Source organism: Ranitomeya variabilis, chromosome 5, assembly GCF_051348905.1.
Source record: "Ranitomeya variabilis isolate aRanVar5 chromosome 5, aRanVar5.hap1, whole genome shotgun sequence".
NCBI classification, from domain to species: Eukaryota; Metazoa; Chordata; class Amphibia; order Anura; family Dendrobatidae; genus Ranitomeya; species Ranitomeya variabilis.
This window is the reverse complement of record NC_135236.1, coordinates 5,359,271-5,383,846: the sequence shown is the minus strand read 5'-3', so window position 1 is coordinate 5,383,846 and position 24,576 is coordinate 5,359,271. Positions and strand designations below refer to the sequence as shown.

Genomic DNA, 24,576 nt, shown 5'->3' with positions numbered 1-24,576 from the left:
AGCGCCCTCTCTGGTGAGGAGGTGTAATGTGTACAGTGCCCCCTCTGGTGTGGAGGTGTAATGTGTACGGCGCCCCCTCTGGTGAGGAGGTGTAATGTGTACGGCGCTGTCACGGATCCCAGGGACTATATCAATATCATCCCTCGCCGCTCACTCTAATATGTCATGAACCAGGGTTGTTTGGTTGCCCAGTTCTTTTCTGAAGGGGATCTATCTATATCCCACTTCCCAATTCCGGTTTGAAACTTGCAGCTCTTTGGCGCCCCCCTTACCCTCAGGTCAGACAGGGTACTGCACCTTGGATAATTAGTCGCCAGAAAGGCTGCCTTACTTTGTACTGGCTAATGGGCACACTGCAGTGAGGGCGATATAACTACTCCCACTCAGGCGGGAACAATAATTATCAACGCCGTCCGTCGCTACGTCTCCCAAACGCACAGGAGATATCCGCTGCCACCTGCTCCGATTTCTTAATTAATAACGGGTCTGGAGCCAACCCAAATTAGTAGCGTAATTAACTTCAGAGGATGTGACTTTACATTAAAGGGCAAGGAGAAACGAAGCTAGTAATTTTATATATTTTACTCAAAAAAGGAAGGCAGTGTTACAAGAGGGTAAAAGGATATTATAAAAGTAGACAAGTATCGTATGTACAGTACAATTACAAATAAAATGGGATTGATGTTGAAAAAAAACAATTCCTTATGTCATTTCATCTCATGGCAGACCATGTACTGTGGGGGATGGTCATATATCCCAGTGTATCGCAGATGTGACTCTCAGCTCATTCCTCAGACAAAAGACCTGTGAAGACTGATGTCTCACTCACTTATCTCCATGCCCAAAACCAAGGCACTCCCCCTGTGGTGACCTCACTCAGAGGCTGAATACTCCCCTTTCTTTAGAGTTATGACAAGCCATTTCTATACATAACTCGCTGTATGAACATCGTAGAAGAACGACATAATGATCATGATGCTCACCACGTTATGAGGGTTCTTTTAAGTATGAGGGGTTCAGACAGAAGACTGGCTTTCGCAGCACAAAGCCATAAAAATTCCTCACTGGATGTTGCTGGCACGCTGGTCTCACATTACAGCTATATAGCAGGGGGAGGGAGGAAGAGTGGCTTAGAATTCCAGCCTGTGCTGACAGGCAGAGTAAACTGCAGCTGAGAGCTATGCATGTGTAATTGAAGTAATCAGAACTTCATCCTATTTCCTGACACCTCCCCTTTTGGACTGCGCTACGGTGGCAGATCCTCATGGGACTCCTCCATGCTCACCTCGGCAGGTTCGCCCCGGTGGGACATCCCATCTGCATTGCCATGCTAGCTGCCCTTTTCGTGTTTCACGTTAAAGTTGTGGTGTTGGAGGTCAGAGCTCCAGCGTTACATCCTTCCGTTGGTTCCACACATGGCTTGTAGCCAGCACAGAGGGTTGTGATCAGTCACCACAGTGAAGGTGTGACCATACCGGTAGGGCTGCAAACGCTGCAGGGCCCAGACCATTTCCAGGCACTCCTTATCGATGGTGGAATAGGCCACTTCTCTCGGCAGAAGCTTCCGGCTCAGGTACAACACAGGGTGCTCTTGGTTCCCCGAGTCAACCTGGCTGAGCACACCACTGAGGCTAAACTCGCTGGCGTCTGTCTGCCCCAGGAACGGTCGACTGCTGTCGACTGCTTCTATCGCAGGAGAGTTTCACAGGGCTGTTTTGAAAGCCTGGAAGGCCACCTCACAGTTGTCTGTCCAGTCCACTGTTTGGGGTAGCCTCTTCCTGGTGGGGTCCGTCAGGGGTTTGGCCAGGCTACTATAGTTCGGTACGAAGCACCTATAGTACCCTGCAGTGCCCTGGAAGCACATCACCTGCTTCTTGGTCCTGGGGGAGCCAGGACGCGATCGCGTCCACTTTCCCAGGCTCTGGCTTTATGGAGTTCCCGCCTACCCAGTGCCCCAGGTAGTGGACCTCTCTCATGCCCATCTGGCACTTTCCTGGCTTGATGATCAGACCTGCTTGGTAAATTCGCCTGAGCACCTCCAGAAGATGCTGCAGGTATTCATCCCAGGAGGAACTGACTATGGCAATGTCATCCAAGTACGCCACCGCGTACTTCTCCAGTCCCTGAAGCAGGTGGTTGACCATCCGCTGGAAAGTGCCAGGGGCATTCTTCATGTCGAAGGGCATGACTGTGGACTTATACAGTCCGAAGGGTGTGATGAAGGCGGACTTCGGCGCCTCGGGGCTCAGGGTAATCTGCCAGTATCCCTGACTTAGATCCATTATGACAGATATTTTGCGTCAGCTTACCGCTCAAGCAGCTCCTCGATGTGTGGCATGGGGTGCGCGTTAGAGGCTGTGATGGCATTGAGCCCACTGTAGGCCATGCAGAACCGGGTGGTCTGATCCTTCTTTGGCACAAGAACTACAGGTGAGGCCCACACGCTCTTTCACCACTGAATCACCCTGAGCTGTAACATCTCATCGATCTCCTGGCACATAACCTGCTGCACCTTGTCGGATATCCGATAAGGTGTTCGCTGTCGTAAGGCATGATTCCCGGTGTTAGGGTTGGCAGAACGCACCGAGTAAATATATATTGATTAGTAGGTGCGTTCGCAACCCGGGGTCCGCCGTGCAGGAGAGAAACCTGCTGCTAGTAGATGGCGGTACTATATGGCGGTATTAGCGAACTCTGTTGCTTCACAGAGACACTTGAGAAAAGAGAACGCTGTGCCCTGTTAAACCCACAGAGGAACAGCTAGCAAATAGAGTCAACAGTGGTCATGCAGTCAGCAAAGCTTACACTCAACTCTTCACCGGAGGTGCCGGTATTCTAGGGGCTTATTTCAACCGGTCCCTGAATCCACTCACACAAAACTCCTCAACGGAGGTGCCGGTATTCTAAGGGCTTATTACAGCCGAACCTGTCATGATTCTCAATGGCGAGAGAACATAGCCCAGCATATATGAGAACTAGCTCTTGGAAGATGGAAACTATACTGACCATGAACTAAACCTGCCGCACAACTAGAAGTGGCCGGGTAGCATGCCTATGTTTTTTTATCCCTAGATGCCCAGCGCCAGCCGGAGAACTACCTAATCCTAGCAGAGGAAAAGACAGTCCTGGCTCACCTCTAGAGAAATTTTCCCAAAAGGCAGACAGAGGCCCCCACATATATTGGCGGTGATTTTAGATGAAATGACAAACGTAGTATGAAAATAGGTTTAGCAAAAATCGAGGTCCGCTTACTAGATAGCAAGAAGACAGAAAGGGCACTTTCATGGTCAGCAGAAAACCCTATCAAAACACCATCCAGAAATTACTTTAAGACTCTAGCATTAACTCATAACACCAGAGTGGCAATTTCCGCTCACAAGAGCTTTCCAGACACAGTAACGAAACAGCAGCTGTGAACAGGAACAAAATGCAAAAACACACAAGGACAAAAGTCCAACTTAGCTGGGAGTTGTCTAGTAGCAGGAACATGCACAGAAAGGCTTCTGATTACATTGTTGACCGGCATGAAACTGACAGAGGAGCAAGGTTATATAGCGACTCCCACATCCTGATAGGAGCAGGTGAACAGAGGGGATGATGCACACAAGTACAATTCCACAAGTGGCCACCGGGGGAGCCCAGAATCCAATTTCACAACAGTACCCCCCCCTCAAGGAGGGGGCACCGAACCCTCACCAGAACCACCAGGGCGATCAGGATGAGCCCTATGAAAGGCACGGACAAGATCGGAGGCATGAACATCAGAGGCAGTGACCCAAGAATTATCCTCCTGACCGTATCCCTTCCATTTGACCAGATACTGGAGTTTCCGTCTGGAAACACGAGAGTCCAAGATCTTTTCCACAACGTACTCCAACTCACCCTCAACCAACACCGGAGCAGGAGGCTCAACGGAAGGCACAGCCGGTACCTCATACCTGCGCAACAATGACCGATGAAAAACATTATGAATCGAAAAGGATGCAGGGAGGTCCAAACGGAAGGACACAGGGTTAAGAATCTCCAATATCTTGTACGGGCCGATGAACCGAGGCTTAAACTTAGGAGAAGAAACCCTCATAGGGACAAAACGAGAAGACAACCACACCAAGTCCCCAACACAAAGCCGAGGACCAACACGACGACGGCGGTTGGCAAAAAGCTGAGTCTTCTCCTGGGACAACTTCAAATTGTCCACCACCTGCCCCCAAATCTGATGCAACCTCTCCACCACAGCATCCACTCCAGGACAATCCGAAGATTCCACTTGACCGGAGGAAAATCGAGGATGAAACCCCGAATTACAGAAAAACGGGGACACCAAGGTGGCAGAGCTGGCCCGATTATTGAGGGCGAACTCCGCCAAAGGCAAAAAAGCAACCCAATCATCCTGATCCGCAGACACAAAACACCTCAAATATGTCTCCAAGGTCTGATTAGTCCGCTCGGTCTGGCCATTAGTCTGAGGATGGAAAGCAGACGAAAAAGACAAATCTATGCCCATCCTAGCACAGAATGCCCGCCAAAATCTAGACACGAATTGGGTCCCTCTGTCAGAAACGATATTCTCCGGAATACCATGCAAACGAACAACATTTTGAAAAAACAGAGGAACCAACTCGGAAGAAGAAGGCAACTTAGGCAAGGGAACCAGATGGACCATCTTAGAGAAACGGTCACACACCACCCAGATGACAGACATCTTCTGAGAAACAGGCAGATCCGAAATAAAATCCATCGAGATGTGCGTCCAAGGCCTCTTCGGGATAGGCAAGGGTAACAACAATCCACTAGCCCGAGAACAACAAGGCTTGGCCCGAGCACAAACGTCACAAGACTGCACAAAGCCTCGCACATCTCGTGACAGGGAAGGCCACCAGAAGGACCTTGCCACCAAATCCCTGGTACCAAAGATTCCAGGATGACCTGCCAACGCAGAAGAATGAACCTCAGAGATGACTCTACTGGTCCAATCATCAGGAACAAACAGTCTACCAGGTGGGCAACGATCAGGTCTATCCGCCTGAAACTCCTGCAAGGCCCGCCGCAGGTCTGGAGAAACGGCAGACAATATCACTCCATCTTTAAGGATACCTGTGGGCTCAGAATTACCAGGGGAGTCAGGCTCAAAACTCCTAGAAAGGGCATCCGCCTTAACATTCTTAGAACCCGGTAGGTAAGACACCACAAAATTAAACCGAGAGAAAAACAACGACCAGCGCGCCTGTCTAGGATTCAGGCGCCTGGCAGACTCAAGGTAAATTACATTTTTGTGGTCAGTCAATACCACCACCTGATGTCTGGCCCCCTCAAGCCAGTGACGCCACTCCTCAAAAGCCCACTTCATGGCCAAAAGCTCCCGATTCCCAATATCATAATTCCGCTCGGCGGGCGAAAATTTACGGGAAAAAAAAGCACAAGGTCTCATCACGGAGCAGTCGGAACTTCTCTGCGACAACACCGCCCCAGCTCCGATTTCAGAAGCGTCGACCTCAACCTGAAAAGGAAGAGCAACATCAGGCTGACGCAACACTGGGGCGGAAGAAAAGCGGCGCTTGAGCTCCCGAAAGGCCTCCACAGCATCAGGGGACCAATCAGCAACATCAGCACCCTTCTTAGTCAAATCAGTCAATGGTTTTACAACATCAGAAAAACCAGCAATAAATCGACGATAAAAGTTAGCAAAGCCCAAAAATTTCTGAAGACTCTTAAGAGAAGAGGGTTGCGTCCAATCACCAATAGCCTGAACCTTGACAGGATCCATCTCGATGGAAGAGGGGGAAAAAATGTATCCCAAAAAGGAAATCTTTTGAACCCCAAAAACACACTTAGAACCCTTCACACACAAGGAATTAGACCGCAAAACCTGAAAAACCCTCCTGACCTGCTGGACATGAGAGTCCCAGTCATCCGAAAAAATCAGAATATCATCCAGATACACAATCATAAATTTATCCAAATAATCGCGGAAAATGTCATGCATAAAGGACTGGAAGACTGAAGGGGCATTTGAAAGACCAAAAGGCATCACCAAATACTCAAAATGGCCCTCGGGCGTATTAAATGCGGTTTTCCACTCATCCCCCTGCTTGATTCGCACCAAATTATACGCCCCACGGAGATCAATCTTAGAGAACCACTTGGCCCCCTTTATACGAGCAAACAAATCAGTAAGCAGTGGTAACGGATATTGATATTTAACCGTGATTTTATTCAAAAGTCGATAATCAATACACGGCCTCAAAGAGCCGTCTTTCTTAGACACAAAGAAAAAACCGGCTCCTAAGGGAGATGACGAAGGACGAATATGTCCCTTTTCCAAGGACTCCTTTATATATTCTCGCATAGCCGCGTGTTCAGGCACAGACAGATTAAATAAACGACCCTTAGGGTATTTACTACCCGGGATCAAGTCTATGGCACAATCGCACTCCCGGTGCGGAGGTAGTGAACCAACCTTGGGTTCTTCAAAAACGTCACGAAAGTCAGATAAGAATTCAGGAATCTCAGAGGGAATAGATGATGAAATGGAAACCAAAGGTACGTCCCCATGAGTTCCTTTACATCCCCAGCTTAACACAGACATAGCTCTCCAGTCGAGGACTGGGTTATGAGATTGCAGCCATGGCAATCCCAGCACCAAAACATCATGTAGATTATACAGCACCAGAAAGCGAATAACCTCCTGGTGATCCGGATTAACACGCATAGTCACTTGTGTCCAGTATTGTGGTTTATTACTAGCCAATGGGGTGGAGTCAATCCCTTTCAGAGGTATCGGAGCCTCCAGTGGCTCCAAATCATACCCACAGCGTTTGGCAAAGGACCAATCCATAAGACTCAAAGCAGCGCCAGAGTCGACATAGGCGTCCGCGGTAATAGATGACAAAGAACAAATCAGGGTCACAGATAGAATAAACTTAGACTGTAAAGTGCTAATTGAAACAGACTTGTCAGGCTTCTTAGTACGCTTAAAGCATGCTGATATAACATGAGTTGAATCACCACAATAGAAGCACAACCCATTTTTTCGTCTAAAATTCTGCCGCTCGCTTCTGGACAGAATTCTATCACATTGCATATTTTCTGGCGTTTTCTCAGTAGACACCGCCAAATGGTGCACAGGTTTGCGCTCCCGCAGACGCCTATCGATCTGAATAGCCATCGTCATGGACTCATTCAGACTCGCAGGCACAGGGAACCCCACCATAACATCCTTAATGGCATCAGAGAGACCTTCTCTGAAAATCGCCGCCAGGGCGCACTCATTCCACTGAGTAAGCACAGACCATTTGCGGAATTTTTGGCAGTATATTTCAGCTTCATCTTGCCCCTGAGACAAGGACATCAAGGCCTTTTCCGCCTGAAGCTCTAAATGAGGTTCCTCATAAAGCAACCCCAAGGCCAGAAAAAACGCATCCACATTGAGCAACGCAGGATCCCCTGGTGCCAATGCAAAAGCCCAGTCTTGAGGGTCGCCCCGGAGCAAGGAAATTACAATCCTGACCTGCTGTGCAGGGTCTCCGGCAGAGCGAGACTTCAGGGACAAAAACAATTTGCAATTATTTTTAAAATTTTGAAAGTGAGATCTATTCCCCGAGAAGAATTCAGGCAAAGGAATTCTAGGCTCAGACATAGGTGCATGAACAACAAAATCTTGCAAATTTTGTACCTTTGTGGCGAGATTATTCAAACCTGTAGCTACACTCTGAAGATCCATTTGAAACAGGTGAACACAGAGCCATTCAAGGATTAGAAGGAGAGAAAGAGAGGAAGGCTGCAGTATAGGCAGACTAGCAAGTGATTCAATTAAGAGCACACTCAGAACTAGAGGAAAAAAAAAAAAAAAAAATTGTAGCAGACTTCTTTTTTCTCTCCTTTCTCAGCCAGTAATTTAACCCTTTTTTTTGGGCCGGTCAAACTGTCATGATTCTCAATGGCGAGAGAACATAGCCCAGCATATATGAGAACTAGCTCTTGGAAGATGGAAACTATACTGACCATGAACTAAACCTGCCGCACAACTAGAAGTGGCCGGGTAGCATGCCTATGTTTTTTTATCCCTAGATGCCCAGCGCCAGCCGGAGAACTACCTAATCCTAGCAGAGGAAAAGACAGTCCTGGCTCACCTCTAGAGAAATTTTCCCAAAAGGCAGACAGAGGCCCCCACATATATTGGCGGTGATTTTAGATGAAATGACAAACGTAGTATGAAAATAGGTTTAGCAAAAATCGAGGTCCGCTTACTAGATAGCAAGAAGACAGAAAGGGCACTTTCATGGTCAGCAGAAAACCCTATCAAAACACCATCCAGAAATTACTTTAAGACTCTAGCATTAACTCATAACACCAGAGTGGCAATTTCCGCTCACAAGAGCTTTCCAGACACAGTAACGAAACAGCAGCTGTGAACAGGAACAAAATGCAAAAACACACAAGGACAAAAGTCCAACTTAGCTGGGAGTTGTCTAGTAGCAGGAACATGCACAGAAAGGCTTCTGATTACATTGTTGACCGGCATGAAACTGACAGAGGAGCAAGGTTATATAGCGACTCCCACATCCTGATAGGAGCAGGTGAACAGAGGGGATGATGCACACAAGTACAATTCCACAAGTGGCCACCGGGGGAGCCCAGAATCCAATTTCACAACACGAACCCTGAATCCACATGCATAAGACCACACTGGCGCAGAGCACATAACTTTAGTTGATACTAGCACATGGCCGTGCGGCCATGCGAACCTTTTATAGCTGCAGCAACTTCAGGACCTTCCTAGAGGACCAATGGTAGCTGCTGCAGTACCTGAGCATGTGACCCCTGACCTCCAATGAGAGGTCTTACCTTGGGCATGCTCAGAAGGGGAAAAGCAGGACTTAGTCCCAGAGACGTCTGCTCGCTGCTGACCAGTACTGGCTACAATGGCTGAGCCTGGAAAGGCAGCAGTAACCATCCGCACAGTAGCAGGCTGAGCCAGATGCTGGGACCTACGTCTCCGCTAAGCATGCTCCACCGCGGCTGGAAAAGAATGGGAGACCGCAGCAGAGATGGTTCGAGATTCCCTGTGCAGAGGTGGGAACTCGACCCCTAACACCCGGTGTCCACCTCGTGGACCACTAACTCATTCCTTCCAGGTCGGTTGGAGAACACGGCCTGGAAGGGTTCCAGTGTGGTCCGCGACAGCTGGGGTTCGATTAACAAGGAGCTTACCTCAACGTCATTCATGGACACACCGGCCTTGGGCCAGCATGTCCAGGGGGGTCTTCTCCCCGTCCTTGGCCAGGCTGCAGACTGGTAGGACGTAGACTTCACATTCGTGATGAGCCTTCATCATATTGACTTGAAAGGCCTTTCGCCTACCCCGAGCGTGCTCAAGCTTGGCCACGTAGGTGACTGGGTTGAGCTATTGGTGGACGACGTCCGGGGCTGCCTGAAGCTTATCCTTTGGTACGGGGACCAGCACCCACACCTTTTGACCCACCTGGTAGGTCCACTCCCGGGCGTTCTGGTCGTACCAGTGCTGGTCAGCCTGAGCCTGCATCATGTTGTCATGCACCAACTGCGTCAATGTCTGTATTTTGTCACGGAAGCGCATGACATACTCTATTATGGACACTTCAGAAGGGTTCGGCTCCTCTTCCCAGGATTCCCTTACCAACTCAAGGGGTCCCCGGACTCACCTGCCGTACAGAAGCTTGAAGGGGGAGAACCCCATCGAGGTCTGAGGAACCTCCTGGTAAGAGAATAGCAGGTGTGGGAGGTACCGCTCCCAGTCGCGTCCTTGGGTGTCAATGTCAGGACTCTGAACATTTTTTACCTTTTTGTGCATTACTGCCCTTTTCCAAGATGGCGTCTTTGGTCTCATGTGCACTGTGTCTTCCTGCTATAAAACTCCACCCCAGCCTTCAGTCTGTGCTAGAGTATTCTGCCTTGCATCCAGCTCCTGACCTCTGGTGATTCCCTGGCTATATACCTGCTCCTGTGAACCTGTGTGGGTTATCCTGCTACTCTGCTCTGAGTTCCTGCTGCATACACCAGTTCCAGTAATCCTCCATCTGCTGCTCGTGTTTGCTTCCATCTGCATTTGCTGGACATGTAAGCTGTTTTTGCTCTGCAAGAACCTGAGACTATTACCCAGACCTCCCTGGTTTAGCTAAGATATTATTTGAACTGCCTTATAAGCATATCTATCTGTGTTGTGGACTAAGCAAGGACTTACTCGTGTCAAGTATCCTCAAGAATAATTGTGCTTCATAGACTTTCTGCGTGATTGCATTTTCCTCTGAAGTTTCCTATAGACTGCTGAGCTGCATTTGATATTTGCACCAAGTGTTGTGGACTTGAGTTTCTCTCTGCACCTGTTTGAATCACCGTGTGATAATATAGACTTTACCACTTATAAAACTGTGTCCTGTAGTTGTCTTGTTCCACGCAAAGAGTCTCGTGAGTTATCCCCTATAATTATTACAGTCAACCTGTATGCGTAGCATCTGTTTGAGGGTACCGTTGAAGCGCTCACACAAGCCACTGGTCTGTGGGTGATACGCACTCGATACCAGACGCTTCACCTGCAATTTCTTACAGAAAGCCTCCTGTCAGGAAATAAGAAGTTCTGACTACTTCCATTACACATTCAGAGCTCCCAGCTGCAGTTTCCTGTGCCTGCCAGCAGAAGGCTGGAATCCTAAGCCAGTCTCCCTCCCCCTGCTATATAGTGTAATGTGAGCCCAGTGTGCTAGAATCACTGAAGAATTTTTATGGCTCTGTGCTGCGATAGACAAGTCTCCCTACACTCCTCATTCCTCCCACCTGATTCTGGCTAAAACTGGTACAGAAAGCATGGGATTCTACTGTTCGTTTAAGGTTATGTATATTGGCACCGATCAGGGCTAGAGATATAAGGATTATATATTCCGGATGTCCATCGAGAGATCTATAACTCCCTGAAATCGCTAGAAGCTAAACCCAACGAGAGCAAGGAGTGGGTTTCTCCATAAGCAGGTCATGTAACTATGCCGTGTTTACACTTAAAGGGAACCTGTCACCACGTTTTTGGAAGATGGGATAAAAATAGCGTTAAATAGGGGCAGAGGTGGGCGTTACATTAGTGTGTTTGTTATGCGTTTATTACCCACCTAAGTTGCCGAAATACCTTTGCAAAGTCTCCGTTTTCGCCTGTCAATCAGGCTGGTCTGGTCAAAAGGGCGTTGTCTTCCCCCAGATTTTGCGTAGTTTTCCGTTGGTGGCGTAGTGGTGTGCGCATGCCCAAGGTCCCGAATCCTCTGCCAGGGGATTTAAAAGAGCGCGCTGTTCGTTATTTCATTGGTGATCGGTGGGCGCGGCCATCTTCCTTTGGCCGCGCGTGCGCAGAAGCGGCGCTCTGCTGGCCGTGGCTTCAGGAAAATGGCCGCCGCGATATCCATCTGCGCACGCGCGGCATCCCGCGGCCATTTTCCTGAAGCCGCGGCCAGCAGAGCGCCGCTTCTGCGCACGCGCGGCCAAAGGAAGATGGCCGCGCCCACCGATCACCAATGAAATAACGAACAGCGCGCTCTTTTAAATCCCCTGGCAGAGGATTCGGGACCTTGGGCATGCGCACACCACTACGCCACCAACGGAAAACTACGCAAAATCTGGGGGAAGACAACGCCCTTTTGACCAGACCAGCCTGATTGACAGGCGAAAACGGAGACTTTGCAAAGGTATTTCGGCAACTTAGGTGGGTAATAAACGCATAACAAACACACTAATGTAACGCCCACCTCTGCCCCTATTTAACGCTATTTTTATCCCATCTTCCAAAAACGTGGTGACAGGTTCCCTTTAAAAGAATCCCACCGACGTGGGGCACTTCCTGATCATTGTGTCATCCGTATACAAGGTTCATACGGCGAGCTATGTCAAAAAATGGTTTGTCATGAGAAAAGAGGAGTGCATTTCATAACTCAGTCCACTCAGTGATGTCACGACCAGAGGGCATATCTTAACTCTGCTGAGTTGTGAGTGTGTCTTTTGTCCGGGGTCTAGCTGCAATACAGATGTGTGATATGCATCTTGATGTGTCTCCTGAGCACATGGGCAACCAGGAGATGAAATGATCTGAACACTATGTAAGTGTTTTTCAACTTTAATCCCATTTTATTTGTAATTGTACTGTACATACAATACTTGGTATTATAAAAGTCTAAGTATCGTATGTACAGTACAATTACAAATAAAATGGGTTTAAAGTTGAAAAAAACACTTACATATCTTTCAGATCATTTGTATAGCAGCTATACCTCGGACAAAAGACCCTGGAAGACTGCTGCTTCACTCACTTATTTCCCAGCCTAAAACCAAGGCACTCCCCCTGTGGTGACCTCACTCAGAGGCTGAATCCTCCCCTTTTCTTAGAGTTGTGACAAACCATTTTTATACATAGCTCGCTGTATGAACCTCGTATATGAACGACACAATGATCAGGATGTGCACCACATAGGGGGGATTCTTTTAAGTGTAAACACAGAGTAGTTACATGACCTGCTTACAGAGAAACCCACTCCTTGCACTCGTTGGGTTTAGCTCCTAGCGATTTCAGTGAGCTATAGATCTCTCGATGGACATCCAGAATATATAATCCTTATATCTCTAGCCGTGATCGGTGCCATTATACAAAACTTTAAAAGAACAAAGAGTCCCATGCAGTTTCTGTACCAGTTTTGGCTGGTATTAGGCGGGAGGGGGGAATGAGGAGTGTAAGGACCCTGGCTTTCGCAGCACAAAGCCATATAAATTCTTCAGTGAATGTGCTGGCTGGTCTCATATTCAACTATATAGCAGGGGGAGGGAGTTGCCTGCAGGCTAAGAGAGTGGAGAGATTTCTAGGCAGAGTGAAGAGGTGGGGTCGGAAAAGCCCACAGTGTGTGTCTGAAAAGCCATGGACCCTTTAGGTATATACTCAAAACATGGCATATTCATATTATCGTGACACACCCCCTCTGGTAGTAATGTGTACGGCGCTCACTGTGGTGAGGAGGTGTAATGTGTACGGCACCCTTTCTTGTAAGGCGGTGTAATGTGGACAGCGCCTCATGCAGTGATGTCGTGTACGAGTTATAAAGGACGGCACCCTCTTTAGTGCGGCTGTTTAATGACGGTATATACTCTCTGTTTCAGGCTTCCGGCGTAGCGATCGGGACGATTATTTGAAGGAGGTGACTTTCCTGTTTTTCCGTTTTCTGATTTCTTCGCTGCTTTTTTTTTCTTCTGGTGCTGATGTTTTGAGGATTTCTGAGTTGTACTTCTTTCCTTTCCCCCTTTTTCTCACATGTTCTGGTCTCTGCAGTGACAGCCTGTATGCCTGTGAACGGCTGAGTTCTGCTGTCTTTCCTTCCTTATTCTCTTTCTTCTTTCCCTTTCTCTTGTCCCTTTCTCTCTCCCTTCCCTTTCTTTCTTTTCTCTTCCCCCTTCTACCCTTTTCTCCTTGTTCCTTTTCCCCTGCTTCCCTTTCCCCTCTTCATTTATACCCCCTACTTTTTTCCCCCTTCTTTCTTTCCCCTTTTTTCTTTTTCACCCTTTTCTTTTTCCCTTCCTTTCTCCCTTCTTTCCTTTTCCCCTTCTTTCCTTTTTCCCTTCTTTCCTTTTTCCCCTTCTTTCCTTTTCCCCTATTCTTCCTTTTTCCCTTCTTCATTCACCCCCTTCTTTTTTCCCCTTTTTTCTTTTTCTCCTTATTTCTTCTCCCCATCTTTCTTTTTTCGCTTCTTTCTTTCACCTTTCTTTTTTACCCCTTCTTTTCCCCTTCTTTCCTTCCCCATCTTGCCTTTCCCCTTCTTTCCTTTTCCCCTTCTTTCCTTTTCCCCTTCTTTCCTTTTCCCCTTCTTTACTTTTCCCCTTCTTTCCTTTTCTCCCTCCTTCCCTTTCCCCTTCTTCTTATTCTCCCTCCTTCCTTTCCCTCTATTCTTCTTCCCTTTACTTTCCCCTTCCTTTTACTTTCTCCTCTTCTTCCCCTTTCTTCTTTCCCCTCTTTCTTCTTTCCCTCCCTCTCCCGCTTCCCTCCTTCTTGATCCTTACCCTTGCCCGCCTTCCTTTTCCTTTCCCCTTCCCTCCTTACTTTTCTTTTCCCGTTTCACCTTCCGTTTTCCCTTTCCCCCTCCTTCCTTCCCTTGTTTCCCTTTCCCTTTCCCCTTTTCCTCTTTCCATTTTTCTCTTTCCCCCTTCCTCCTTCGCTTTCCCCTTCTTCCATCCTTGTTTCCCGTCCTTCTTGCCTCCTTCGTTTCCCTTTCCCCATTCCCTCCTTCCCTTTCCCCATTCGCCCCTTCCCTTTCCCCCTTCCCTCCTTCCATTTCCCTCTTCCCTTCTCTTTATCCATTCCCCTTCCCTTTCTCCTTTTCTCCCTTTCCCTCCTTCCCTTTCCACATTCTCTCCTTCCCTTTCTCCTTCCCTTTACCCCTTCATTTTCCATCTTCCCTTCCCTCTTTTTCCCCTTCCCCCTTCCCTGTATTCCTTTCCTGCTTCCCTCCTTCCCTTTCCTCCTTGCCTTTTCCTCTTCCTTCCTCCCGTTTCTGTGAATTGCTGAGTTTTGCGGTGGGATTTCCACGCTGCAGGCTGGTCTCGTGCCGCAGGACCCCCTTCTCACCGATCTGTTTTCTCTTTTTCAGCTTTATGAGACCAGTAATCGCTATCACTTCCTGCACAGCCTGGCGTTACTGGCGGTGCCGCACTGCAGACGCCCCATGCTGGTACGTATAAGTCTGAGGGTCTCTGCTGCTGTCACCCTAATGCCTCCTGGGTACTAGGACCATTGTGTGGGTGGACTCTGTGTTTCTATATATACCGCACACTCACCACTGCTCTTCGGCTCCCCCCGCAGGCCGGATCGCTCCTGACATCTGGTATCGTCCTGTTTTGTGGTTCTTTTTATTACCAAGCACTGAGCGGAGACCCCTCCTTGACCAAAGCCGCCCCGTACGGGGGCACAATACTCATCCTGGGGTGGGCTGCCATGGCGCTGTGAGCGGAGCCGATCATACACGTATACTTATTCTGTACAGTGATGTTTTATTAAAGGCTTTTTCCCTGGAGATCAGAGGCGTCTTATGTTGGGGAGGGGAGGCGACGGATCCTGCATCACAAGAGCTAACACTAATGTCTGCTGCCGGAGGTGCTGCCTCCTACTGGCGATTCACTGTCTGGAGGAAGTTGATGAGAAGAGTGAGATGTCGCCACCACCTGCCCCCAGTCTGTGCGGTTACGTCACTGTCATGTGGGCGTCGCCCCTCTGTTGTTGCCGTCCCTATACCCCCCACAGTTGTCGCCATCATCCCTTTGTTGTCCCTGTACCCCCTCAGTTGTCATCACCTGTGTTGTTTCCATGCCCCTGCAGTTGTCTCCTTCCCCCGTTTTGTCGCCGCGCTCCTGCAGTTGTCGCCGTCCTCCTTGTGTTGTCGCCGCCCCCCATGTTGTTGCCGTCCTCCCTGCATTGTCGTCGTCCTCCCTGTGTTGTTGCCGCCCCCTTGCAGTTGTCGCCGCCCCCTTGCAGTTGTCGCCGCCCCCTTGCAGTTGTCGCTGTCCTCCTTGTGTTGTCACCGTCCTCCCTGTGTTGTCACCATGCCCTTGTAGCTGTTGCCGTCCTCCTCTCTTCCCCCAGGTGTCATTGTCCCATTTCCCCACCCTCGGGTGTTGGGGGGATACGGTCACCTGTGGGTGTGACTAGGGATTTGCTCTCCCTTTGTGGGCCACTTTGTTTTGGTGCCTGGCACCTCTGATGATCTTCTCTGCTTTCTTCGTCCGCGCCCTTCTGGGCTAATACCTGAAGTCATGCCAGCTTGTCACAGCGTCCTCTCAGGCTGCACGCAGGTGGAGGTGGATGCGTCCCAGTGTGACAGGTGTGCCCGCTGCTTTCTTTTGCCTCATGGTGACCTTTTTCTCCTCAGTCATAAAAGGGCTAGCAATGAACCTTGGGTGGGGAAGGGGCATGGCGGACCCTCGAACCCTGGGGAGGAGACACTGAACTGTGGAGGGCCGGGCCGTATATGGAGGTCATGCTGCTATAGCACTTTAAACTCTCGCTCCCCCTACTGAAGAGTCCGACATAAAGTGCCCAGACCCTTCAGGTGGTCGAATCTGTATATGGGTCTTTACTACAAAATCGTCCGAATCCCCTGATAACGATTGGTTCAGCTGACAGTATAATCTGTATAGGAGCCCCACACCATTGATTGGGGAGTTAATGATTCGTCATGGACGATTTCAGACGGCAGTCTTTGTGTTCTCTAAGGGAAACGTGGCCCCAGCAATGTCTGTCAATGGCTCTCGTAGAGGACAGCGGTGCGGTTCTAAGAATGGAAGAGGCGGTGAAATTTCTGCTACGATGTCTAAGACCTTTTACCTTTTCCCTACCTTCAGCACATCACATGAGTACATCTTCAACATTAGCATGAGCACATGCATATACAACCATGAAAAGTGCACAAATGCAGTAATGGACTCACATTTAGGCCGGGATCACACACAGCGAGATACGGCCAAATCTCGCAGGTTAAAAACAAGCTGTGGCACCGGCACTCCGGAGCGGAGCGTGCGGCCGCATAGCAATACATGGAGCTGCACACTCCGCTCCGGAGTGCCGGTGCCAGAGCTTGTTTTTAACCTGCGAGACTCGGCCGTATCTTGCTGTAGTGTGACTCCTGCCTTAGGGTTTCTTTAAATCACGAGAACCTCCATCAGTACAGAAATACACCACCAGAATCATATTTTTTGCTTGAATACATCACTAGCACCCTCCTCAGTGGATGGATACTTCACCAGAACCACCATCAGTACATGAATAAATCACCAGCAACCCCATCAGTACAGAAATACACCACCAGAATCATATTTATTGCTTGAATACATCACTAGCACCCTCCTCAGTGGATGGATACACCACCAGAACCACCTTCAGTGCATGAATACAGCACTAGAACCACTGTCAGTACATGAATATATCACGAAGCTTAGTAGAATAATCAGTTATAGTGTTAGGTCAGCCCCATATACCATTCTATTGCATGAACCTACGACTCCCAGTATGTCCTTAACAATAGTAAGTTGATGGAAGATGTAGTAGCCAGCAATCATCAGACTGCGGGCCATACAGGAACTACAGCACGGATGAGATGAAGTCAATTGCAGTATGAAACATTTAATGAGTAACCAGAATAGTCCGCGCTGCCCCGGCCAGCTTCTCCCATCACTGCTCGATGTGAGTGACAAGGCTTCCATATGCATACATAGCAAGAGACCTGACACTCATTGCACGAATCACAGAGGGACACCTTTATCGTCCCCACAGCTGACACCAATATGTCATGACCCGGGGTTGTTTGGTTGCCCCTGGTTCTTTTCTGAAGGGGATTTATCTATATCCCACTTCCGGTTTGGAACTTGCAGCTCTCTAGCGCCCCCCTTACCCTCACGTCAGTCAGGGAACTGCACCTAGGGTAATTAGTTGCCAGAAAGGCTGCCTGCTATGTACTGGCTAATGGGCACGCTGCAGCGAGGGCGATACTACTCCCACACAGGCGGGAACAATAATTATCAACTCCGTCCGTCGCTGCCAGTTTCCCCAAAAGCGCTGGACAAATCCACTGCCACCAGCTCCTATCCCTTAACCCCTTTCTGCAATCTGACGTACTATCCCGTCGAGGTGACCTGAGACTTAATTCCCCGGGACGAGTACGTCATAGGCGATCGGCCGCTCTCACGGGGGGAGCGCGGCCGGGTGTCAGCTGATTATCACAGTTGACATCTGGCACTATTTGATAGGTCACGGACCGCTCCCGGCACTTTAACCCCCGGAACACTGTGATCAAACAGGATCGCAGCGTTCCGGCGGCATAGGGAAGCATCGCGCAGGGAGGCGGCTCCCTGCGGGCTTCCCTGAGACCCTCCGAGGGTCTCCTACCTCCTCCTCCCTGCAGGCCCCAGATCCAAGATGGCCGTGGGGCTCCTTCTGGGTCCTGCAGGGAGGTGGCTTGTCAGTGCTTGCTGAGAGCAGGCGCCGGCAAGCCTCCTGAACTGCCTGTCAGATCAACGATCTGATAATATAAAGTAAAAAAAATATATATATTATCATGTGTTAAAAAAAAAATCCTACATAAAAAAATATTGTTCCAATAAATACATTTCTTTATGTAAATAAAAAAAAACAATAAGTACACATATTTAGTATCGCCGTGTCCGTAACGACCCGACCTATAAAACTGTCCCACTAGTTAACCCCTTCAGGGAATGCTGTAAAAAACAAACAAAAAAACCCAATGCTTTATTATACCGCCGAACAAAAAGTGGAATAACATGCAATCAAAAAGACGGATATAAATAACCATGACACCGCTGAAAATGTCATCTTGTCCCGCAAAAAACGAGCCGCCATACAGCGTCATCAGCGAAAAAATAAAAAGTTATAGTCCTCAGAATAAAGTGATGCAAAAATAACTAGATGGGTATTTCCAGAATGAACTACAGATAGTGCTTTGGAATGGTGCCCGGGCTGCCCCTGCAAGACTTTCACACTTGGGTGCCCCTCAGGGTTGAGGATTTGGTGGGCTGGGCACCTCGGGGTCCGATTTGGTGGGCGGGTCCCCTCGGGGTCCGATTTGGTGGGCGGGTCCCCTCGGGGTCCGATTTGGTGGGCGGGGCCACTCTGGGTCCGATTTGGTGGGCGGGGCCACTCGGGTCCGATTTGGTGGGCGGGGCCACTCGGGTCCGATTTGGTGGGCGGGGCCCCTCGGGGTCCGATTTGGTGGGCGGGGCACCTCAGAGACTGATTTGGTGGGCGGGGCACCTCAGAGACCGATTTGGTGGGCGGGGTCACTCTGGGTCCGATTTGGTGGGCGGGGCCCCTCGGGGTCCGATTTGGTTGTCGGGGCCCCTCAGGATCCGATTTGGTGGGTGGGGTCCAATTTTGTGGGCGGGGCCCCTGGGGGTCCGATTTTGTGGGCGGGCCCCTGGGGGTCCGATTTGGTGGGCGGGGCCTCTCGGGGTCCAATTTGGTGGGCGGGGTCCGATTTGGTGGGCGGGGCCACTCTGGGTCCTATTTGGTGGGCGGGGTCACTCAGGGTCCGATTTGGTGGGCAGGGCCACTCGGAGTCCGATTTGGTGGGCGGGGCCACTCGGGGTCCGATTTGGTGGGCGGGGCCACTCGGGGTCCGATTTGGTGGGCGGGGCCACTCGGGGTCCGATTTGGTGGGCGGGGCCACTCGGGGTCCGATTTGGTGGGCGGGGCCACTCGGGGTCCGATTTGGTGGGCGGGGCCACTCGGGGTCCGATTTGGTGGGCGGGGCACCTCGGGGTCCGATTTGGTGAGCGGGGACCCTCGGGGTCCGATTTGGTGGGCGGGGACCCTCGGGGTCCGATTTGGTGGGCGGGGCCCCTCGGGGTCCGATTTAGTGGGCGGGGCCACTCGGATCCGATTTGGTGGGCGGGGCACCTCAGAGACCGATTTGGTGGGCGGGGCACCTCAGAGACCGATTTGGTTGGCGAGGTCACTCTGGGTCCGATTTGGTGGGCGGGGTCACTCTGGGTCCGATTTGGTGGGCGGGGTCACTCTGGGTCCGATTTGGTGGGCGGGGTCACTCTGGGTCCTATTTGGTGGGCGGGGCCCCTCGGGGTCCGATTTGGTGGGCGGGGCCCCTCGGGGTCCGATTTGGTGGGCGGGGCCCCTCGGGGTCCGATTTGGTGGGCGGGGCCCCTCGGGGTCCGATTTGGTGGGCGGGGCCCCTCGGGATCCGATTTGGTGGGCGGGGCCCCTGGGGCTCCGATTTAATGGGCGGGGCCCCTGGGGGTCCGATTTGGTGGGCGGGGCCCCTGGGGGTCCGATTTGGTGGGCGGGGCCACTCTGGGTCCGAGTTGGTGGGCGGGGTCACTCTGGGTCCGATTTGGTGGGCGGGGCCACTTTGGGTCCGATTTGGTGGGCGGGGCCACTCGGAGTCCGATTTGGTGGGCGGGGCCACTCGGGGTCCTATTTGGTGGGCGGGGCCACTCGGGGTCCGATTTGGTGGGCGGGGCCACTCGGATCCGATTTGGTGGGCGGGGCCACTCGGGGTCCGATTTGGTGGGCTGGGCACCTCGGGGTCCGATTTGGTGGGCGGGTCACTTTAAGAGCTGATATTATCTGGCAAAACTGTGTCCTGTGGGGTCATGTAGAGTTCGTAGGCGTTGGCATAGTAACTGGGTCTGACTGCACATATCAATGAGCTAATCAGCCAGGTGGCAGTTATTTTGAAATTGCCTCAGAAATCATCCCATTATAACCTTATGGGAAAATTTCCCTATTGAAATACATTGAGCAATGAGGGTAAAAAAAATTTCAAACGCAAATTGCGCCAAAACTACAAATCCGATCGACACGAAAAAAAAAATACTTAGCACACCTCTTCGGGACGCTGGCTTCGAAATGACTCCTCACTGGAGTCTGTGAGTGCAGCGGTTCGGGCCGCATTAATTGCGGACTGAATAATAATAAGAAGTTATCCACGATCGGATTACAATATAGTGCTTTGTTCCAAAGCACTATAATTATTTTTTATATAAAATAGTTATTATCGTATAAAAGCGCCAAAACATAGAAAAATGATATAAATGAGGTATCACTGTAATCGTACTGACCTGAAGAATAAAACTGCTTTATCAGTTTTACCACACACGGAACGGTATAAATGCCTCCCCCAAAAGAAATTCATGAATAGCTGGTTTTTGTTCATTCTACCTCACAAAAATGGGAATAAAAAGCGATCAAAAAATGTCATGTGCCCAAAAATGTTACCAATAAAAACGTCAACTCGTCCAGCAAAAAACAAGACCTAACATGACTCTGTGGACCAAAATATGGAAAAATTATAGCTCTCAGAATGTGGTAACTCAAATGTTTTTTGCAATAAAAGCGTCTTTTAGTGTGTGACAGCTGCCAATAATAAAAATCTGACATAAAAACCACTATAAAAGTAAATCAATAAATCAAACCCCCCTTCATCACCCCCTTAGCTAGGGAAAAATAATAAAATAAAAAAAAGTATTTATTTCCATTTTCCCGTTAGGGTTAGGGTTGGGGCTAAAGTTGGGGTTAAGGTTTGGATTACGTTTACGGTTGGGTTAGGGGTGTGTCAGAGTTAGGTGTGTGGTTAGGGTTATAGTTAGGGTTGGGATTAGGGTTAGGGGTGTGTTGGTGTTAGGGTTGAATTTAGAATTTAGTTTAGGCAGACCAGGGGCTCTGCAAACGCAACATGACTGCCGATCTCAATTCCATCCAATTCTGCGTTGAAAAAGTAAAACGGCGCTCCTTCCCTTCCGAGCTCTGCCATGCGCCCAGTGGTTTACCTCCACATATGGGGTATCAGCGTACTCAGGACAAATTGGACAACAAATTTTGGGGTCCAATTTCTCTTGTTACCTTTGGGAAAATACAAAACTGGGGGCTAAAAAATCATCTTTGTGGAAAAAAAATGATTTTTTATTTTCACGGCTCTGCGTTATAAACTTTAGTGAAACACTTGGGAGTTCAAAGTTCTCACAACACATCTAGATAAGTTCCTTGGGGGGTCTAGTTTCCAATATGGGGTCACTTGTGTGGGGTTTCTACTGTTTAGGCACATCAGGGGCTCTGCAAATGCAACGTGACGCCCGCAGGCCATTATATCAAAGTCTGCTTTCCAAAACACCACTTCTTCCCTTCCGAGCTCTGCCATGCGCCCAAACAGTAGTTTTCTCCCACATATGGGGTATCAGCGTACTCAGGACAAATTGGAAAACAACTTTTGGGGTCCAATTTCTCCTGTTACCCTTGGGAAAATAAAAAAGTGGGGGCGAAAAATCATTTGTGAAAAAAGATTTTTTATTTTTACGGCTCTAAATTATAAACTTCTGTGAAGCACTTGGGGGTTCAAAGCGCTCACTACACATCTAGATAAGTTCCTTGGGGGGGTCTAGTTTCCAGAGTGGTGTCACTTGTGGGGGGTTTCCACTGTTTAGGCACATCAGTGGCTCTCCAAACGAGACATGGCATCCTATCTCAATTCCAGCCAATTTTGCATTGAAAAGTCAAATAGCACTCCTTCCTTTCCGAGCTCTGCCATGCGCCTAAACAGTGGTTCCCCCCCACATATGGGGTATCAGCGTACTCAGGACAAATTGTACAACTACTTTTGTTGTCCAATTTCTCCTGTTACCCTTGGTAAAATAAAACAAATTCATTTTTATTTAAACATTTCAAATATTCCTGTGAAACACCTGAAGGGTTAATAAACTTCTTGAATGTGATTTTGAGCACCTTGAGGGGAGCAGTTTTTAGAATTGTGTCACTTTTGGGTATTTTCTGTTATATAGACCCCTAAAAGTGACTTCAAATGTGATGTGGTCCCTAAAAAAAATGGTGTTGTAAAAATGAGAAACTGCTGGTCAACTTTTAACCCTTATAACTCCCTAACAAAAAAAAATGTTGGTTCCAAAATTGTGCTGATGTAAAGTAGACATGTGGGAAATGTTACTTATTAAGTATTTTGTGTGACATATCTCTGTGATTTAAGGGCATGAAAATTCAAAGTTGGAAAATTGTGAAATTTCCATTTTTTTCACAAATAAACGCAAGTAATGTCAAGGAAATTTTACCACTAACATGAAGTACAATATGTCACGAGAAAACAATGACAGAATCACCAGGATCCATGCAAGCGTTGCAGAGTTATAACCTCATAAAGGGACAGTGGTCAGAATTGTAAAAATTGGCCCAGTCATTAACATGCAAACCACCCTTGGGGGTTAAGGGGTTAACCAATAATGGGTCAGGAGCCAACCCAATTAGTAGCGTTATTTTACTTCAGAGGACGTGACAGTACGTTATAGAGCAAGGAGCAACAAAGCTAGTAATTTTATATATTTTACTCCAAAAGGTAGGCAGTGTTTACAAAAGGGTAAAAAAATATTATGAAAGACAAGTATCGTATGTACAGACAATAACAAAAATAACAGGGATGAAAGGTGAAAATCAACCTACAGTTCTTTCATATCATTCAATGGTATGCTATGTGGTGGCGGGGGGAGGGGACCTTCCCAAAATCTTCAGGTCGGATTGCACAGCCTGTTGTAGCTGAATCCCCGGGCAAAAGACCCTCCTTGTCTGGGCCTCTGAGTTTTACACCTTTGCCCAGAACTAAGGGTCCCCCCACCCCCCTGGATGACCTATGGAATGCACTCCTTTTTCTTCAGTATATGAAAGATCATCACACATATCTTGGCATATGAGCCTCGTAGAAAGACACCCGTGTCGTTATGCTCGGCGTGACATGGGGGTTCATTTAAGTATAGACATGGGGTAGCTGGGTGACCCAGTTCCATAGTAATCCGTTTCCCAATTGTGCTGGTTCTGGAACCTAGAAAACTCACTGGCTGATAGTTCTACCGAGGCACATGCCAAAAATGTATTTGTCCCACTTCTATCATTAATCGGTGCTATGATATTTACGTTTGCAAGGACCTTGGTTTTTCCATTTGCTTCTACTTGTACTTTCAGTTTAAGGCCATAAAACTCCTCAGTGAGGCTGCTGGCGCGCTGGTCTCACATTACAGCTGTATAGCAGGGGAGAGGGAGGGGGCGTGAAATCGCACACAGGCACATACAGGCAGAGGAAACTGCAGCTGAGAGCTTTTGTATGTGTAATTGAAATAATAAGAAATTCTTCATGTTTCCTGACACTCATCTGTATCAGTGCTGGGAGAAGCCGGCTTGGGGAAGTGCTGGACTGGTCTGGTTTCCAGCTATTGTTCCTGGACGTTTTTTCTAACTATATCTTCTCTGAAGTGTTGGAGCCTTCAATAAAAAAAAATACAGCTCTCTGCAGTTGTGCCGCCATTCATGGCTCTCGCAGTTTGGCAGCATAAATCATCTGATAGGATCCCTCTAATTCTGAGCAGATTGTTGGGGGTCCAGCCCCTAAGACCTCTTAGAAGTGCCCAGCTCCAGAGCATCGCAGCCATACTCTGCCGTGGGCTTCTCTCTCCTGAGCGGAGCACTTCTGCTATCATGAATACGCTCCTGTCTGTCCGTCACACGCAGCAGCAATTACGACTGTCATTTTTACACTGCTCCATGGTGGTTCCTGCACTGTTACCAGCAGCAGATGATTCATCCCGACTCTGGCTTCGAAACAAGGTTTGGTGTCATAAATGGTTATAGTTCTACATATCGGAGGCGTTGGATCACAGGCTGCACTCCTCGCTGTGAACACATAAGTGAAGCAGGTTATCTGATGGATGGCAGACATGGAGCGCACACAGAGACAGTAACCACTGGCCACTGGTTGTGTAGTAACGAAGTGTGACTGTGTGCAGCCTGATTACTAAAGAGGTGTGAATCAATGCACAGTGACTGATCCTACCCCAACTGCATATCCAATGCCTCACGTGACCATGGAAGCATAATATTTTCCATGCCAGATCTGTAGAATCCAAGTTTGACCCAATCGATAGATCCATCCATGATCAGGGAGCATCTTCACATCTGCGGGTAAATTCACAAAAGTGATGGTAGATGGTAACAACCCACAGGAGTGCGATATCTCC

The 24,576-nt window shown here is 48.9% G+C and overlaps 2 protein-coding genes across 2 annotated transcripts in view; both read left to right on the top strand.

Moving 5' to 3' along the window:
• The window catches only part of TMEM256 (transmembrane protein 256), a 58,702-nt gene extending 43,640 nt beyond the window's left edge, over positions 1–15,062 (top strand). Inside the window, exons 2-4 of the mRNA XM_077261512.1 lie at positions 13,159–13,196; positions 14,640–14,720; positions 14,852–15,062. Of these exons, the coding sequence (XP_077117627.1) occupies positions 13,159–13,196; positions 14,640–14,720; positions 14,852–14,995 (263 nt within the window). The 3' untranslated portion in view covers positions 14,996–15,062. The remainder of the gene's footprint in view (positions 1–13,158; positions 13,197–14,639; positions 14,721–14,851) is intronic.
• FGF11 (fibroblast growth factor 11) overlaps positions 1–24,576 on the top strand; it is a 1,303,510-nt gene that overhangs the window by 1,023,510 nt on the left and 255,424 nt on the right. The gene's annotated exons all lie outside the window — the stretch shown is intronic.